General features: G+C 41.9%; 2 protein-coding genes across 6 annotated transcripts in view; one reads left to right on the top strand and one right to left on the bottom strand.

Moving 5' to 3' along the window:
- Positions 1-3613: 3613 nt before the first annotated feature.
- LOC146434598 (uncharacterized) lies at positions 3614-5301 on the bottom strand. Its single transcript, XM_085066337.1, has 2 exons — positions 4568-5301; positions 3614-4048 (listed from the first exon to the last, which is right to left on the bottom strand). Exon 1 carries the CDS (start codon positions 5114-5116, stop codon positions 4709-4711), a length of 408 nt encoding a protein of 135 aa, XP_084922463.1. The 5' UTR covers positions 5117-5301; the 3' UTR covers positions 3614-4048; positions 4568-4708.
- Positions 4980-15495, top strand: part of SESTD1 (SEC14 and spectrin domain containing 1) — a 50273-nt gene continuing 39757 nt past the window's right edge. For 2 of the 5 annotated variants that reach the window (XM_085066331.1, XM_085066336.1), the window contains exons 1-3: positions 4980-5119; positions 8217-8279; positions 8960-9062. The gene's annotated coding sequence lies outside the window, so the exon portion shown is untranslated. Of the gene's footprint in view, positions 5120-5280; positions 5398-8216; positions 8280-8959; positions 9063-15495 lie in introns of those variants that run through there. The other 3 variants (XM_085066332.1, XM_085066333.1, XM_085066335.1) reach the window with 3 other exon arrangements.

Here is a 15495-nt window from a genome sequence, read left to right on the forward strand (position 1 = left end):
GTAACACCACCATGTCAGAACTGTGAGAGAATCTAGAATCACACAATGATGGGAAATGCACACAAGAATTGTAAAGCTGTCTTTGTCTTCCCCTTTTTTAAGACTCCACAAAGTAACAGCTACAGTAGAGGACACCCATTTTTCGATCCCTGATGTACTTTGCCATCTAACCTCTTTCACGTTGTGAACATTTTGCTAATAGTTTTGAAGCTGGAAGTGAAATGTAAATCTAATGTAAGCAAAAATAGTGGTGATACTGAGTGTAGCTGCTTCTGCAGGCTAATCCTAAAAAACTCTTACGGCTGAAGAGCAAACAAGTTGTGGGGAGATGGTAATCAAGTCTCATTAGAAAAATCCCTGTTCTTTCCTTTTTTGTGGTGCAAGCAGAAGAAAACATCATGGAGCTGCAAATATGGTTCCAGCAGAACATTAGGTGCTTTGTACAGGAATCGTTCAAAATGTCATTGACTATCAGCTCTCTCTCCATGTTACTTCTATAGTTAGCATTTCAGAGTCATGTCTTTTCAGAGCTGTTACGCCTCATGTGGTAACTAGTATGGTAAGTACAGTTCCTTTTCTCCAGCAAACACCATGGCAGTAATCCCTGATCAGACTGAGCCATCAGGAGACAGTAAGCTGCAGACATCCCACCAAACCTGCTCAGTGGTAAGGCACAAGCACCTAACGTAACAAGAAAGTTGGTTCTCATGTCCTTCCCCTGCAGCCACAGCCATGACCTGAGACATGCCCATCTCCATTCTGCTGTCATGTACCTTCTGACTGAAGCTGTAGGATCCACATCCATGCCTGAGTTATTGCAGGTAAGTCTCAGGCCAGACTCCATGTATCAACCATGTGTCTCAGGTCATTTGTGGCTGCAGGGGGAGGACATGAGAACCAATTTACCTGTCATTTTAGGTGCTGTGCAGAAAGGAAGGCATTCCCCTTTGTATCATAAATGCTCGGGGTCTACTGCCAGCCAGAAACCATTTTCCCTTCAGAAGATGAAACAAATTTGTGAGGAAATCATGTTCATATTTAAGAAATCTGAGCAGCAAAATAGTGACAACAAACATTGATACAAAGATAGCTTTGCTTCCTTTTAAATATTTCTCAGGGTGTGCAGCCTTTAGGCATCTATTTTATTTTATTTTATTTTAGTCAAGAAAGACCAAGCTATGAATACTGTATTTCAGGGAAAATAAAAAGTAATTAAAGTAATAAAAGTCACTGTTGAATTTGCTGCAGGAAACACAATTCAACAGCCTCCAGTACTTGGAAGGATATGATGAGATCAGGGGATGCTTTATTGTTTCTACCTAAGCGCTATGAAGCACATGAAAACACTCACAGAACACACCAGATTCTTCAGAGTCTTGTGAAGTTTGATACTGCTCTGCCTCATTACAGGCATGTCACTCATACCTTTATAAAATGAAGACTTTCTCTTTTTTTATATATTACTTGACGGAAGAACTTCAAAATTATGGCCAAGATATTTACAATATTGTTTTACATACTCTTTGCTAGGAGTACAATAAAAGAGATCTTTCAAAACCTGCTAGGTGCTGCTTACACTGAGTGCCAGGATTTCAGCCTGTGCTAGTCAGTAAACAAAATCTCATGGGTTTGGGCTATTTGGGACTCGAGTTTCAGATTCTATTAAGAGCACAATTTAAGGCTTTGTTGTAATTGTTTCAGAAGAAACAATCACTCCTCAGTTCAGAACTAAAACCTAGTATTTGTGTTTAAAGAGGCATTTCAAATCTCGATGCTAATAGGTGAATGTGGCTTACCTTCAGAAGCCAGTAAATGGTAGCTCATGTACTGAATTTTGTAGCAGATCTTTTGTTAGTCTCTGTGATGTTTTGAATGCGCACTGAATGCTTATATTTTTCTGTCACTTTCACTTCCCAAACCTCCTGATGCTGTTTATCTACATAGAAGGGGCTTTTCCCACTGTTTTTCCAACATCAATCTGGCTGTATGACAAATACATAAGGTTTTAAAGTAGTAGATGCCTCTGCTGCTTACTGGTAAATATGATGATACCATCTTGTTATGATCAGAAAGCTCCATATAGAAAACATTCTACACTTTTTATTTACAATTCATTGCTGCCAGCCTACACTAATCCCTAACTAATCTGCATATAGTTATTTGCTTATTTTCTGAGCATACCTTTTAGGAATTGGACTGTTCTGTAAGTTACATCTCCAGCCAATACACTGGATACTGCTGGCTTACATTAACTTAACTGTTCTCATTCATTTTTGTGCTACAGGTAAAAACAATTGCCTATCTGTTGCAGGGAGATGTGGAAGCAAATAATGAGCAAGATAGCAAAGTAAATCACTCCAGGTGGAGGGTTTCCAGCCCACCAGGTGCAAGGCTGTACCTGGCAACACCTCCCTGTGCCCAGTGGCAAGTGGAGCAAGAGGAAAGGTGTGTTACAGGCCTGTGGGGTGCTGCACAGGATGGCCACTGTCATGTCTGGTGGCACGTGAGATCAGTGTCACCAGTGCCACCACGAGTTGGTGTCCAGTAGAAGTGCATGGGGGTTTTGTTTGTTTTTCTTTGAAGGCTGATTTTTCTGGAAGTGCAGCAGCTGAAGCTGGAAGCAGTAACTCTGTTGTGAGAGCACTGCTCTGCCTTGTAACAAAGGCTCTGTTGTGCTGGCACACAGCACAGTGCCCAAAGCTCAGGATGTTTTCAGCCTATTTACTTTCATTTGTATTTGAGTTAATCTGGCACAGCTGCTGCAGAATAACACCATGTATTAAGGCCCGTTTAATCGAACGAATCCTTGATACTGTGATTTCTTCCTACTGGCAGTTTGCATGGAAAAAGCAATTAACTACAACTCCAAACTGATGGTATGACCTTAAACAAAATTAATTATGTCAGATTCTGTCCTGGCAACTAATTCAGCAGAGTATGCGTGGAAAATAAAAAAGTCAGAAAACCTGCTGCAACATCTTTATACTTAAACTAGCATTTCTCCAGCCAGAGTACAAATGAGAGTGACTTTTGAGTAACTCTCTCTCATGGAAGGCACTGCAAGGATTCTGTTCCTCCTCTGCAGAAAAAGCCTTGTTCTTTCCTTGAGAAGAGATTCCAGATGTCACCAGAAAAATGGAGAAATAGGGTCTATGGTCTTTTGGCCTGAATTTGTTTCCCTCTTCCTCTTCTCTCTCTCCCATTCCTCTCCTCTCCCAAAAGTAACCATAAGAAAATTTATTAGGTACACAGAATGTAATATCTGCACTATGGAGGATCTTATATGTGTGAAATAAGAAAGAGAAACTCATGTATGACAATCAGCTGCAGTTTTCTCTTTGCTGATTTTAGTCGTGCTCCGTTTAAAGGTGTGTCAGCCAGTCCCACTGAGTTTTCACTCGTGTTGGGCATCAGATCACTTATCTAGTGTTCTGAAATACTATTTATCCTACAGAGCTTACAAAGATACAGCCTGAGGGATCAAGTAAACATTGATGAGCAGTGAAAGCCTCTTTCTATTATCTTACCTTTTGCCCACAAATATGCAATATGCGTAAATGTAGAAGAAGAGTGATCTCTGGCACATTCTAAAATCATCAGTGAACACACAATATTGCTAACATTTTCCTCTTTTAATAAAGTAAAAATTAATTTATTTGGTTCTCTAGAGCAATTATTTTGTTGGGAAGATGATGAAAATCGTTTATCTCTGTTTATCTCTACAGGTTGTTAAGGAAGTAATTTTGCTCTTCCTTTGCTGCTGCTGTTTTAAGTATTCTTCCAGGAAAGAAAGGGCCAACAAAGAAGGTATGAGGCTGGCAGGCCTTGGCTGACATGCCTCAACTGAAAATTTGAACGACAGTATCTTTAGTCTCACATGTCCAGTGGGTGGTGTGGCTGAGAAGGACAGCTTTCTGAGTTACCAGAGGCCAAGGATGAGGTCAGTACCACAGGCGTGCCCCGACAGTGACAGTGAGGGCGATGCTGCAGCAGATGTTGACTGGGCAGCAATCCGGAAAGGCGGCGAACAGAGGCGGTTCTGCAGAATCTGTTTTGACAGAAGAAATGAAGCAGTTGCACCCTGTGTGATACAGTTTTCGTATTTAGAATGAGATTCAGTAAATTATATTCAATCACTGTGGTAATAACAAGAGCAAAACTATGGTTAAGGTAGAGTTTGCAAAAGTCAGTTTTTTAAGAGCCATTATGTAGTCTCATGATGTGTTCAGCAAGGAGATTTAAGACGGCAACCCCTCCTGGAGTGGTCAGGGCTGAATGCAAGTGTCCCAGCCAGCTTTCTTCACGGCTTTCTTCCTTTGTTTTTGCTTGTATTATTTCAGTCTTGGCAAGATGGAGTTTTAGGGTGTTTGTCCAGGAGCTAAGACAGACACTGGGTTATTATCTGCCATCGGAGGGGAAACAAAATACGCATCAGTGCAGAACTGGACTTAGCGATCCTCGCGGGTCCCTTCCATCTCAGGATATTCTGCGATACCACGAGTGCTGACACGCTAGTGCGAGCGGCCCCAGGGCATCCCCACCTGCCCAGGGCGCTCTGAGCGCTCACCTGGCAGCGCTGGGCTCGCATTCAGCACGCGCAGCGCGTCCGACCGAAGAGCAAAGCGAGAGCACTGTTATCGCAACGCGGCTGCCAGCGCTAAAACTCCGCAGTGGAACAGAGTCCCGCTCGTCCCACGCTGGGTGTTTATCACGACACTCCGTGGCTGCGGGGGCCGGGGTCGGGCGGGCCGCGGCCCGCGGGCACAGCTCGGCCCCGCCGCATTGTCTCCCGCCGGGCGGGGCGGGGCGGGGCGGGGCGAGCGGCCGCGGCGGCTCCGCGAGGCGCGGGCGGGCGGTACCGCGGCTGCCTCCGCGCCCGCGGGCGGGGGCGGCGCCGAGCGAGGGCAGCGGGGCGGGGGCGGGCCCGCCAGCGCCGGGCGCTCGCCGTCTCCTTGCCGACGGAGGAGGGCTCGGAGCCGCCCCCGTCCCCAGGGGCTGCTGCCGGGCGAACGAGGCGGCGCGAGGCGGCGGAGGTTAGCCGCCGCAGCCCGGCCGGAGCGGGTGGGTCCAGGCTCCGCCCCGCGTCCTCCCAGCCCGGGCACCCGCAGCGCCGCATCGGGTGAGTACCCGCGCTCCGAGCGGCTCTGCCCCGGCCCCAGCCCCGCGGAGGGCAGCGCAGGCCCTGCGGCCTGGCCGCGCTTTGTTCCCGGGCGGCGGCGGCGTTGGCGCCGCGGGGCGCCCCGCTCTGCCGTGCGGCGGCAGCTCCCGGCTCCCCGGCGGCGCGGCCGTGCGGCAGGGAACCCCGGCTGCGAGCTTGCCCCTCGCCCCGCTCGCTGCCCCGCGGTGGGTGCCGGGGGCACGGCGGGTCGGCGCGGCCCAGGGGAACCCGCGCAACAGGTTCGGGTATTGTTCGTGCCGCCGCTACCTACGTGGCTGCGGTGGCGGCGGGGGGGTTTCCCGGGGGTTTTCCCGGGGGTGCTCCCGAGCGGCCGCCGCCGGCCGAGCTTCTGCCTTTGTGCGGGGGGGAGGGCGGCGGCCCTCCCGGCGGGCCCCGCTCGGTGTCACGGCAGGCTCGGGAAGGAAGGAGAAGGCTTCGGGCGAGGGGAGCGAGCCGCAGGGAGGCGGGGGCGGGAGTCGCTCCCGGCCCGCGGATCCGCTCGGCTGCTGGCGGGGCTTTTCGCGGTGCGTGGCCGCCGGTCAGTCCGGCGGCGGGCTGGGGACGAGTCACGGCCGTGTCACTGCCGCGGCGTCGGGCGCTCCGGGCTTTCTGGAAGCGCTGCCTGCTCGGGAAGCTGATTCACTGCTGAAGACGTGCTTGCTCAAAGCTGTGGTTACCCTTCCTTTGATTTTTGACAAGTCTATTGTCCAGCACTTTTGCCTTTCCCCCCATTATTGTAGTCTCCATTGCTACCCCCTAGCAGAGCTTTTTAGCCAGGCAGTTGTATGAAAACGATGCTCTAAAGCACTGTTTCTGTTAAAGGATTTAAACGAGTGTGTGGAAGCGAGAGTGGAGACAATTAGGGGAGAGTGGTTTTTATTTTTTGACTTTTTGTAATTTTTTTAATAAGCAAAATTGGTGAGGCTTATTTGGATATGTATTAGTAGATGCTTTTGTCTGTTGCCCTCTCATCTGTCTACATCCCAAAGGAAATACTGGTCCTCTCCATTTTTAGTATTGCAGTGTCTGCAGTGTCCTAACAATTGGATCTTGACTTTGTTCACACATTAAAATTCACCGTGACGAGGAAGTCCTGTTTTTTTCCCATTTTTCCCCATTCTGTGACATTGCTTGCGAAGATTCAGTGTATAGTAAATAATGAATACTGTTACTACATCATAGGATTGCTAATGAGGGTTCTCCTTTTTCCGAATGTGAGCACTTATAGTCCTAATGCCATTGTCTGTACTAAGCAGAAACTTAAGGGAGAAAAGGGGAAGGGTGGACTACAGAATGGAATTCAAGCTTGCTCAGGTAGGCCTACTGCTTGGTGAGGTGCTGGTCATGCTTCTCTCTGTCAGGAGAAGAGAACAAGGCAGAGCACTGGAACAGGCTGCTCAGGGAGGTTGTGGGGTCTCCCTCTCTGGAGGCATCAAACCCCCTGCCAAGGCTGGGTCACCAGCAGCAGATTACACAGGAATGCATCCAAATGGGGCTCCATTAGAACCATCCAAATGGATGATCTCCAGAGGTCCCTTCCAGTCTTAACAATTCTGTGAAAATCTCCCACCATAATTAGGAACAATTAGGGGTGAATTTTAGGATTTTGCACAATTCTTTACGTTATAGATTGCTGCTTGAAGAATCCTGTAAAATCATCTCAGCCAACTGTTTTTCCTGGAATAGTATGCTAACAGATGATATTTTGTTTGAAGTTTAATTGTTCGGTCACATCAGTTTTCCTAGAAATATAACTTAAGAGAAGGAAATAGATGTATTTTTAAATTTCTTATAAGAATATTTAGTATAAGAAAAACTGGTGTGATATATTGTTGAGTTGTAGTCTATAATTCTAAACTGGCTGTGGATTCCAGTTTCTCAGTAAAGCTTATGTGAGCAGGTGGAATTCACATAGTTTTGTTATTTTCTGCCAACAGAATAAAAGAATCAGGTGAGGTTCGGCTCAGTTTCAGTTGGCTACTACTTGAGAGTGGTAGTAAGAGGGGAAACCAGAGGAATTTCTGTAAGAACTTTAATACAATGCTACCTGTCAAGAGTCTTTAGGAATAGATTATAAAGAGGAACACTGGTATTCTGCAGTGACTATGATTGGGTGGGAAAATACAGAACATCTTCAATAGGCAGCTTCTGATAAAGTAGGCAGAGCCTACCCTGGAAGTGATGTTGCAGGATTTCCAGTGTGTCTCTACTTAAGCTGTCTCGCACACTTGCTGTTTGTATTTTTGTTCCTAGTCTATAGCTGTGTGCTCTTGCCTTTTCTCCCATCTTTTTGAGGCTGACTAGAAAACTTCCATTAATAGGATATTTTTCAATTTAAAACTTACTGTGAGTTAGATTACTGTAATAACTGATCGATCAGAATTACTGTAAAACCAGTGCAGTATGTTATCCTGACTTTGCCTTTTACACAATATACACTAATTTGAACTTTTTAGAGTTTGTTTTTGCATTTCGTTTCATGGGTGGAATTTGATCAAGTTACAAAGTTTCATGCAAGTCCTAATTTGATGAGGTTTAATGTTTGATGCTTATATGTTAATTCTGTATCTTCTAATACAAATAGGAACTATTTATATTTTTTTATTAAAGTTATAACTTTCCTTTTTAAATTTTATAACAGTGAGTAACTTTGTAGGAGTATCTTCTTCCTCTTCACAAAAAAATTACTAACACTGTTGTATTTTCAGTTTAGCCTAAAACTCTGTGTAGGTTACCTCTGATTGAAAACATACTACAGGGATTCTGGTTCTTGTTACTTTCCCGCTGCTTCCGGTGCTGCCTCAGGAGCATTGCCTGCTAACTGTAAACAATGTTGATGTCTACCATATGTTTTGGTAGAAAGTACGGGATTCCTGCTGTCCCACTAAACTGAAATGCTTAGCTTACTAGTATTTGTGAATATACAATGGAAATGTTGACTCCCCTATCATGTAGCTCTGTAAGAACCCCTTGTTTTCAACCTCCAAGGAAATAAAGTTTTAGATTGAGTAGGAGAATCAAAAAATATGGTCAAATACCTTTTCATTTAAATTTGCAGAATCCAGGATCTGGAGCTCAGACTTGCAACTCGTGCAGACAGTGTTGCTTTCCAGTACCAATGGTAAGTAAGATAGGTCTCTTCCAAAAATAAATCTTTATAATTTTCATGCATTATATTTGGTTCTTGTGAAGCCTTGATACTGATGAATGTACTGCATTGAACAATATCTTTGCAGTTGGTTTTGTAAAAACTCACTTAAGCTTTAACTCATGCCTTCTTTGACTCACCTGCTTTACTTTGTTTTCATTTTGTGGCTTTTAGAATAGTCTTTAAAAGGCACTGTAACGTAAACAAAGCTGATATTAAAGTTGTGTTACATAGTTTGGCTGTGCAGCCCACAGTGCAGCTTGTGTTACTGCATCTCATGCAGTGGTAGTATCTCACAAGGAGTGGAGTGTCTGTGAATGTACTGGAGGGTGTTTAAGCACAAGACTGGAGATAAGTGAATACTAATTTTAAGAGGGTTCTGTGGTAGTAGGTAAGAGTAAGGAAAGAAGTTTTAAGAGCATTGAGGTAATTGTCACTGCTGTGATTGTGTTGATAAGCTTGTGCTGGAAGATAAATGCGAGACTTGAGAACCTTGATTGAGCAAGTAGAAAAATGTGTTGGCAAAGCTTTTTGCTCTTCAGACTAAATGAGAGTGAGAGATTTTTTGAAGTGAGGATAACCTCACAGCAGATGCTAAACTCCACAAGGAAGCAAGTGAAAATCAATCTGGAGTGTTGTTTTCCTGTTTCTAGGTGAGAAGATGAACTGCTGCATTTTGGACAAGCTGAAGTTTGGAATGCTGGGACATAAAGAACCCATTATGAAGGAAATTACAATAGTTAAGAGGAGATGAAGGTATGACTTAGGGCTTTGCAGAAATGATGATTCAAGGGAGATAGATGTAGTAGGCACATGAGTATTCAGAACTAAGATAAATTCCTATGCTGTTTGGCTGAGTTATATTTGAGATGTGTTCTTAGTGTGGTATCCTGAAGGATAAGTGTTGACCACACCAAGTAAGGCCAAAAAAAAAAGTATTCGAAGAATAAGATAAATGGATTTGACATTAGCTTGATGTTTTGGTTACTAAATGATATCTGTGGCTGAACTTGAGAAACTAAATGCCTATTCTTGAGGGAAAGGATCAGGGTGGATACATAATGCATAGATGAAAGTTACCAAGGATTATCTACATTTTGGTGTTGGAAAAAGTGATGTTTTTTCTCTAATCAGTATACTCTCAATGCAGGTGGTCTGTTTTCTCTCTTCTGGTGTTCTGTTTGCTAACTCTTTGATTTTGCATTCTCACTTGACCCTAGAAAATAGTATAATTGGGAAATGTATGAGTATTGCGTCTATGCAGGATGCTCCTGGGAGCAGCTTAGAGAGCTTGATTTTATGTTCTCTGAAGCATGTTATTTATTTATTTGTTTGTTGGTAGTGGAAGGCTACGTGTTTTATTTTGAGGGGGTAGGAGAGAGGGAGAGGTGCTCAGATGACTGCAGGTGGTTTCTGTGGCTGATTTAAATTGTGACTTGCAGTTAAAATGTTCAGAATTTTTCATCTGAGTACAAAAACTGAAGACATCCATAAAAGTTAAGGAAATATTTATTTTTCCTGCACCCACTAATTCAAGGACAGCTTAGATAATTAATTTTACTTCGTGGAGCAGTGAATTCATGGATTTCTGAAATAGGTGAACAAGGTATTTATTTACCAGATCTGGTATATTTAAATATCTTGTACTTTCATGTTTGGTTAACATTAGCAAAATTTTCAAGTTATTTATTTCTTAGTGAAGGGATTTTTATTATTACCCTTATCTTGGTTTTCTTGTGTATTGTACAGTGAGGATCAGGGAAACACAACTAATTTTTTCTTTTTTTTGATGCAAAGGAAATTGTTCAGGATGTTTCAAGGTCCACACAAAATCTTACTCTTGAGCTGCTAACTTTTTGGTCAGGTATCAAACCCAGAGTGTTTTAGGGATTTGTAAATAGTCTTTTTATTAGCCCCTTCTTGTTTTGGTCAGTTTTCTGCACTCCAAAAGAATGACTCCTTTTGTGTCTGCTGCACTTTTGCCTACACACCCTACCTGACTTACCCTCTCAAACAGTACCTTTCCCTTTTATATCACTGCTACTCAAGATGGCTTTTAGTCTAGGGGGACGTTTCTTTTTGCTTCCACTCAGTCAAGTGTCACTATACTGAGCTGCAAAGTGATTCCTGAGGCCCTGAGCCGCATGCACTTGTAACCAATGCCAAATATGTGTATTGTTATGAAGTGGTGGATTGTTTTCTTATATAAGTGTTGTAAAGAGAACAAGAAGTTCTAATCTTGCACTCCAGAGAAAAGTGGTTTTCATTTGTTCCAGACTGCCAACAGTTGCAGTCATCAGTACAGCTGTTTGTCTTTTGACTTGGTCTTTTGACTTGGCTGCTAATGGCCTGGATTGTCCAGTCTCATTCCTCCCACTGTCCTAGTTCATTTTATGACATGCTGAAGGCATAGGAGCTTTCAGATCTTTCATCACAAACTGATTTTGCACAACTCCTTGAAGAACTAGTGATAAGGTGTTCATTTTTCCAAGTACTGGGGGCTTGTATATTGGTTTTGGTTTTGTTTTGCTTGATGAGGTTTTTTTGTGGTTTTCGTGTTGGTTTGTGGTGTTCTTTTTTTTTTTTTTTTTTAAGAGGGAGCTAGGAGAGGAGTATGTAATTTTATTTTACTATTTGTTGGTTATTTTCCTTCCCCCTAATCTGTGATTCAAAAAGTATTTCTGCAGGACACTTTAAAATCCGTGTGATTCTCCACTATTTCCATGTGACTTCTGACTAAGGAAAATTTTAAGACCTAAAAAAGAGAATTTTCTTTGAATGAGTTTTAGGGAAGTGTGGTGAGGAAGAGAAAATGCTTTGAACATAGCATTTCCATTGACCATTGCTATGTAGAAGGTGGTGGAAGAAGCAGCCTCTCAACTTGCATCATTTTATGTATTCTGTAGCTACTTGATAGTGTGGAGTGAGCTGAGACTGCACCAGATGACTGCAACTTCTGCTGTGTTGGCTGCCTGTTGCAAGGGAAGGAGGGTGTGAGGTAGATGGGTCTGCTGTTACTAATGGTAACATCCTGCAAGGGGAGACTGTGGGGTTCTGCAGGAAGGTAAATGGTGTCTCTCACTGTAAAAATGTGGCAGAAAAGGGAATGTGGAGATGCGTCCAAAACCTGTGGCTAATTTTCTCTGCTATTCTAGATTAAAGGGGCTTGAAAACTGCTATTACTTAACATAGACCATGTGTTTGGCTTGGACTGAGGCTGGAAAGGGTAGAAAACCCTAGCAAGCTGTCATCTTTGATGTCACGTATTGTAGCATCGTTATGAATGTCTCCATGTGTTGCTTTGGGTTGGGCAAGTTTGCTCTCTGAACACGGCCAGTGAGTCCAAGGAGTGCTGTTCTTTGGGAGTGTGCTCATTGCTGCCCAGCATCCTGTGGCTGACCTTGTTGTGTGGAAAGATTGAGGTGTTGGTATTGTTTCACAGCTGTACCTGCAGGTGTTATTGTGCATCCCTGGTTATATTGTTTCTGTGCTTCCTCCTCTTCCTTCTTTTCTTCCCCTCTGTTGCTTGCTTGAAGTCTGAGGAAGGGCTCTGCCCTCTGTGCAGTGAATAGTTGACTGTGATCAAAGTTAGAACTCAAGCACACAATGTCTTTTTCTTCTCAAATGGCATAACCTCTTACTCGACCTGTTCTCCGTTTGCTGGTTTGCTGTTCATTATGTTGCTCATCGCTTTCTTTTGTTGCTCAGCTTTTGATTTCACTCTTCACAGAATGCTGGGGGATTGAAAAAGGGTGGGAAATGAATATGGAAGATGGGTTAAATGGAGGGCATAGTTAACAGACAGTTCTTCTGAATTCTATTATTAACTTTAGTTAGAAGACAAGATTTGAACCTTCAGGTGAAAATGGAGTGGAATTTGAATTTTTTCAAGCTTAAATTTGTTGTGGCTGTGACAATGTGCTTTTGGATCATGGCCTAGCACACTGTTAACCTCAGCTTTAACCCCAATCAGAGCACATTTTCAGTCTGTCTATAGAACTGCCATGGCAAGTTGCTGAGTTAGGGTATTAACAGTGCATGTGTAATGGAAATGACACTGTATGGTTGCATCTTGCTTTAAAATTAAAGAAGCTTACATACTCATGAAATTACTCAGTCTGTGTTTCATATTTTCTGACTTCTAGAGTGTGAATTAGCAGGTTACAGAAGGTCAGGAATATTTTTGTTGTCTGCAACTTCAGACATAGTATAAAACTTTTGTGGCTTTTTTCTGGATAGCTTTTACAGATAGTAAAAAAAATTAAAAATACAAAAGTGGTTGAAAAAGCAAATAATTTGATTTGATCTTCCTTAAATATCTGGAGTTACCTTTTCTCCTGAGGACTCTAATGTTAAATATTTATTAGTGTTGCTCATAATACCTTAAAGAGTAAAAACCAAACATTGCATTTGCGTAAGTAAGCTGGTGTTCATCTGTAAGATTTTATTGTTACTTTGAAACTGTCCAGCTGAGTAGCAGAGTTCCAGGTGCTTCTTAATTGAAGACAGCATTAACTAATAAATATTTACAGCCTTTCTCTATTTTTGGGGCAGGTTTGTGCTCCTCAAATTGCCCTGGGGCATCAGCCCTGGAGACACCTTCATTTGTGTCATATGCTGTGGTAGAGATGACATCCTTTAATGTAGCTTTAAAGGAAGGTGGAATAATAATCTACATGGATAATTGTGATACTCAGCTTTCTCCTTGTCTTTTACACATGGATTTTATTTCTGTGTGGAACAGATGAACTTGTTTTAAGCTGATTCAGGAAAAAAGAGGGGTAATGCTTTGTGGGTTGAAGTTAGCATCTGAAAAAGCCTGCAAGCTGGCTTCAGAGAATGAAGATGTTAATTTTGAAGGTCTGTAATTCAAAAGTTGATCTAAAAGAAAAAGTGTTTTCATTCTATATGATTTGAGGCTTTTTGCTTTGGTACTTCAGAATGCCTATTGTTATTTGTGCTATTGTTTCTGCCTGGACTTGCAAGCTGCTACAGTTTTGAATGCAGCTGCCCATCTGCTCCTTGGTTATTTATAGGCAGATTTGTGGAGCTCCTTCTAATCTCTCAAGTCTTCAAAAACATTAATGAATTAAACATCACAATACTCTTGTAAAAAGAGAATTAGATGGAGGAATGAATGGAGACTAAAAAGGATAAATGACTTGCTGAAAGCCATATGTATATTTCATAGTAGAACAGGGAATAGAAACCAGATTCTTTTTTTATACTTTTAGTCCTATGCTTAACAGACCAGCTACATGCTCTTGGGTGATACATGCTAAAGGAATGAAGAAAGTACTCATTCTTTGAAAATTGCAACAGATGCTCATGAGCAGGCTAACCCATTTCAAGACCTTGCACCATGGACTGAGACTATTAAAGGTTTCAGGTCTAACGAATGACCATGTTAATATTAATTCTCATTGAGCCTGAATTTGTTTTGATTGTTCACGTGGTTTCCTCTGGGTTGCTTAGAAAGAAAACACCTATTACTTGCAGGACAGCTTCTCTCTGACATCTTACTTCCAGTTGTCTAGTCAATTTGTCCCTCTTTTGCCTGTCTTTAATAGACTTTTACAATGGTTTTAAACAATGTCTGAACATTGGTTCTTATTTAATTTTTTTAACTTTATGACACTGAAAATGGGTAGCAAAAAATGCAGGTGATATTTTCCATTCATCAGAAACTTTGCACTTTGATGAATTACACATAGTATTTATTCTGTGTGAGTTTTTTTTATTTTTGGCTGGGTTGTTTTGTTTGGGATTTTTTGTTTGTTTGTTTTTTGGTTGGGTGTTTTTTTGTGGGTGGTTTTTGGGTTTTTTTTTGTTTGGGGGAGTTGTTTCTTTTTGGTTTTTGTTTTTGGACGAACTTCTGAAATTTTAGATGTGTGGAGTAAAATAATGTAATTTACAGTCGTTCCAGAGTCTAGAAATGATAGAGGATGCAGCTTACCAAGTTGTGATTTGATTTCACATTGGAGTGCAACCTGAAATATTGTCTGGATTTTTACCTGTTCTGTAATTTTTTCAAACTATTTGCTTGCTATTCCCCCAACTTCTCGTCCTCTCCTTAATGTGTACGTATTTCTTCCAAGTTTGTATGTCAGAGAATTTTCTCCACAAATAGTATTAGCTTCTGCTTGTCAAAGGGATTGGAAGTGTTTTCTATTTCGCTGAAGTGCCTTTCAAATATTTAGGTTTTAAATACAAATGTTACGTGAATTTAGAGTTGTCACCTTCCTGTGGAAATTTTCAAAAGATTGAATACGTTGTTGGAGACTGACATTGCTATATTGATTTAATAACCCGAAAGCCTATGTCATTATGAATGAGTTCAGTGAGGTTTTTCAATGTGTATTGAATGTGTCCAGGCAACATGTGAGGTAAAAGAACCACAAGTTTTACAGTTTGGTATATGGTGTTTTATGGTATTATGGCAAAGTAGATTGCAGGTGGGCATGCAGCACTCTAGGTTGTTTCTGAAATTCAACAAACAAATTTAACCTCTTTAATTTGTTTCATATCTGTAGCATTTCAGCATATGAAAGTTATGTCTTTTGATTTGAAAGTGATAAAATGCAGCTTCCTGAAGTATTTGACTTTCCTCATGTGAAATCTGTTCTCTTCAGTGCTCTTGTTTTTCTTTTCTAGCTTGTCTGTATTTAATGAATCCAAACGGGTTTTTTTATTGATGAACAGACACTGCATCTGTTTCGCTCAGCTCAATAGTGGTACAATATTGAGCAACAAATCATTCTTTCCTCATGCTAGATTGAGGGATTGATGGACAATTTGAAGAGCCTGTCATTTTTTTCTTCCTCCAATAAATTGAAGACTTTACATGTATTTTGTAGGTCTAAATACACTTACATCTGCTTTTAAGCAGTGTACCTTTTCAAAACACCTTTAGTAGCTCCCATTGGAAAGTAGCCAGCTGTTTTGAAATTGTTTCATGTTTCAATATTTTAAGAAAGACATTTGATTTAATTCATCCTGAGATTCTCTGGATGTCAAAAATGCAGAAAGATGCTAACCCTGTTTTTTAAACATGAAGATTTTTTTTCTGGTATATTCTAATAACCTCCTCTGGTGAGAGTTTTCTTCCAGATGAAACCTATCAAAGCTCTCACAGAAGAGAGGTAATTGTAAACTTGAGGAGTTGTGGAACAAAGGCTAGGTGTTTGGA

This window comes from Lichenostomus cassidix, chromosome 7 (assembly GCF_008360975.1).
Source record: "Lichenostomus cassidix isolate B80296 chromosome 7, HeHo_3.0, whole genome shotgun sequence".
NCBI lineage: Eukaryota > Metazoa > Chordata > Aves > Passeriformes > Meliphagidae > Lichenostomus > Lichenostomus cassidix.

What these genes read in the sequence shown, in the direction of transcription:
- LOC146434598 (XM_085066337.1), bottom strand. Translation starts at nt 5,116, where the DNA reads ATGCGGCGCTGCGGGTGCCCGGGCTGGGAGGACGCGGGGCGGAGCCTG.